General features: G+C 43.0%; 1 protein-coding gene across 1 annotated transcript in view; it reads right to left on the bottom strand.

Annotated features, from left to right (window-relative positions):
* POLR1A (RNA polymerase I subunit A) overlaps window positions 1-3,012 on the bottom strand; it is a 106,072-nt gene that overhangs the window by 39,197 nt on the left and 63,863 nt on the right. Inside the window, exons 17-20 of the mRNA XM_019525829.1 lie at window positions 1,666-1,748; window positions 1,390-1,548; window positions 904-1,002; window positions 86-238 (exon numbers count right to left, since the gene is read on the bottom strand). Of these exons, the coding sequence (XP_019381374.1) occupies window positions 86-238; window positions 904-1,002; window positions 1,390-1,548; window positions 1,666-1,748 (494 nt within the window). The remainder of the gene's footprint in view (window positions 1-85; window positions 239-903; window positions 1,003-1,389; window positions 1,549-1,665; window positions 1,749-3,012) is intronic.

The raw sequence follows: 3,012 nt of genomic DNA, 5'->3' as shown, positions 1-3,012 counted from the left end.
ACACACGGCTGAATCTCAGTACGTTTCAGTGCAAGGAAAGAACAGAAGAGAAGAATAAACAGGTTCCCCAAGTGGAGTAACTTACAGCAGGCTTGATGCCTGTGAGAAATCTGCCAGTCACAAATCCTCCAGATCTAGGGGAAAAATCGTACGGCTGAAAACAAGGCAATGATTTCCCAGATGCCATTAGTGGGGGCCTTCGTCCTTCCAACTCAATCTGGCCCAGCAAGCAGGAAATCTATATTGGAAAGAGGCAAACAGACAAGGAAGGAAATCAGGCTAACCCTGTTCTAATGGCAAAAAGGACAGTTCCCACACTACTCTTTTGTTCACACAATACATTTAATATCCCCTCCCTTTAAACACTTTTTAAATATACAAGAACTAATTGCTGGTAAGAGATAGTGAAGCCCAGTTAGATCAAGCTTGTCATTTCCTTAAGATTTTTTCTTTGCTTAGCTTATGCTATTATGATTTATATTCCACTGGATCACCCTAAACAATGTATAGTTTATTCTGATGGCAGAAAGCTCTAATGCATGATGCAACAAAACCATTTTAAACTTGGAGCTGGGGTTTGTCTGTGTAATCCACGTCATTCCATCTACCACCTGGGTGTTTTCTTACTGCAACAGATCTTGCTGTTCTAAGGAGTAATGTTAAGATGCGAAATCCCATAATCTTCTCCATCACGTGATGAAGTCTTTAATCATGTTATATTTTACTAGAAGTAACCCATGTTAAAAATGTTGCCTTTCTGGCTCTGGAAGCTAACAATAAATACCAGCTTGGTTTGCTTCGGAAAATGCACAAGCAGATTCCTAGAGTAGCCTCTTGGCAAATTATATTCTTAGAACAAAACATGGAAACATATATAGCCAAATACTGTCATGATGTTATTACCTGCATTGTATTTACAGTCGATCCTTTGGCTCCTGACTGCACCATTAGCTGCAAATTGTTCTCTGGGAAGCTCCTATGGAGACCAAGAGGCATACATACCTGCAGGTATTGAAACAAAGATTAAGTCAAATCTCTACTTAAACTAGAAGAATTTGAAAGTAAAATTCACTATCTGTTGAAAGTAAAAATGATATCCAAGACTATCAAAATCAAAAGTTATTACAGTTACAAAGAAACCAGTTTTTTATGGCACGTTCTGATGACAGCCCAAAAGTTAAGAGCCTTGAAAGTTAAATCACTTTGATCTCAGAGGTAGTTCTCATTGCTACATCGTGGCTGAGACATGCTGACTGGGCTCTTCCTGCCAAGTGTGGAAGAAGTGGATTTTAGCCTCCAGGATTGTTGGGGCTGTTTTACTGGCATTAAATCAATGTTAAGAAAATTTGCAAGCAATATTAATATATGCAGCTACCGCTCAATGCCAACCTTGTTAACCTCATTGCTGTAATTGTTTACTTCCTCCTTGAATTTCAGATCAACCATATTAAAATCCCTCTGGTCTTTGCAGAGATGAGCATCCTGCCATTTCCCTTGGACCTCCTCATGTGATGTTGTTTCTGGCAAATTAAAGGCAGCTCTAACAGCCTGGAAGCAAAGAAGTCTTTTAGGTGCTAATGCAGACACAACTATAATTGCACAGAGCAGGGGATTTGACATTTAAAAAAGGACAAAAACTAAACCCTCTTCACAAGATGCACTTACCTTGGTACCACAGTAGGTCGACTCTTCAATAATTTTACCTCTTTTGTGGTCTGCTCGGGGTTTCACCAAAATATCTTCGACCCCTGCACGTGTAAAAGAGAGGTGCATTGTGCAATGGTTGACTCTGAACAGTGGCACATCAGGGAGTCATTTGCTGCTGGAGTGCAACTTTGATTCAGTATCTACATAGTGATGCAGTCTAATCACATCACCACATCCTATTTTCCCCACAGAATGATGCTCCTTTAATGTAGGTGTGTTTTTTTCCTCCTGCATGTGACTTAATGAGAGATCTCATCACATGGCATGTACATTGATAGCCATGTATGCTGTTGGCAGGGTCAAAACTTTTAGCCATACTACACAGACCTCTGCCACCAAAACTACAGGAGTAACTTTTAGCAGTAGTAGGTTGTTTTCCTCTATGTGGACCCTGCACTAAAGGGGGATGGGGGGCAGGACACTTTGCCAGTGGGTTTCATAGGTCTTTGATGTTACAGTAAAAAGGAGACTTGGGGCTCTTCAGTTCCATTGCAGACTCTTTAGGGCAATGGATGAGAGGCAGACTCTTCTCTCCTCTATCCCATGCCTGACCTCTTTCTACTCCATTTCATCCATCCAACCTATCACAGCCCATCACACCTTTCACTCCTTGTCCCAGTGCTTCTCTCCTTACCTAATCAATCCCAATCCTCTCACCTCCATCTCCTTGTCCAGAACGTCCCTGTGTCATGCTTCAGCACTACATGTTCTTATCTCCTTTCCTAGACAGCCTCAGTTCCTCCTCTCCCACAGGCTGATACAATCAATCAGTCTCCCCAACCTCAGGTCTCTGTTCTACCTGCTGTGAACTTCCAGTCTGTCCTTTCTGGGCCCTCATCCATTTTCATGATGTATACCCTGGTTCCTTGTCCCCAGTATCTTTGACAAACCACTGCCGTATCTCCTCCCACATGTCTTGCTTCTCATCAAATGCATCTCTCTTCCTCTAGCACCTCCTTCATTACTCCCTCCTAAATCCCAATCCCAGGACATCGTCTAGTCTGGGGTGGCCACCCTGAGGCACAGGTGCCATAATGGCACGGGCAGCCTCCGTGTGTGGCACAGAGCAGATTAGGGAGGGGGACAGGAAGCAGTGGCAGATATGGCAGGGAGCAGAAAGCAGAACATCTGGTTAGGCAGGGAATTCTGGGAAATGGAGTCCAGCTGCTGGCCAGATCCTCCATTTTGCCCACCCCTATACTAGATAAAAAGGGAGAAATTACCATATTTACTTGGATCCAAGACAAGGTTTTTTTTCTCCCCTCCATTCAACATGGGAAGAGAAAAAGCTTCACCTTGGATTCA

Source organism: Gavialis gangeticus, unplaced genomic scaffold (genome assembly GCF_001723915.1).
Source record: "Gavialis gangeticus isolate Ggan-Ray unplaced genomic scaffold, GavGan_comp1, whole genome shotgun sequence".
Taxonomy (NCBI): domain Eukaryota; kingdom Metazoa; phylum Chordata; order Crocodylia; family Gavialidae; genus Gavialis; species Gavialis gangeticus.
The sequence above is the reverse complement of the archived record's forward strand: the minus strand, read 5'-3'. Positions and strand labels throughout refer to the sequence as shown.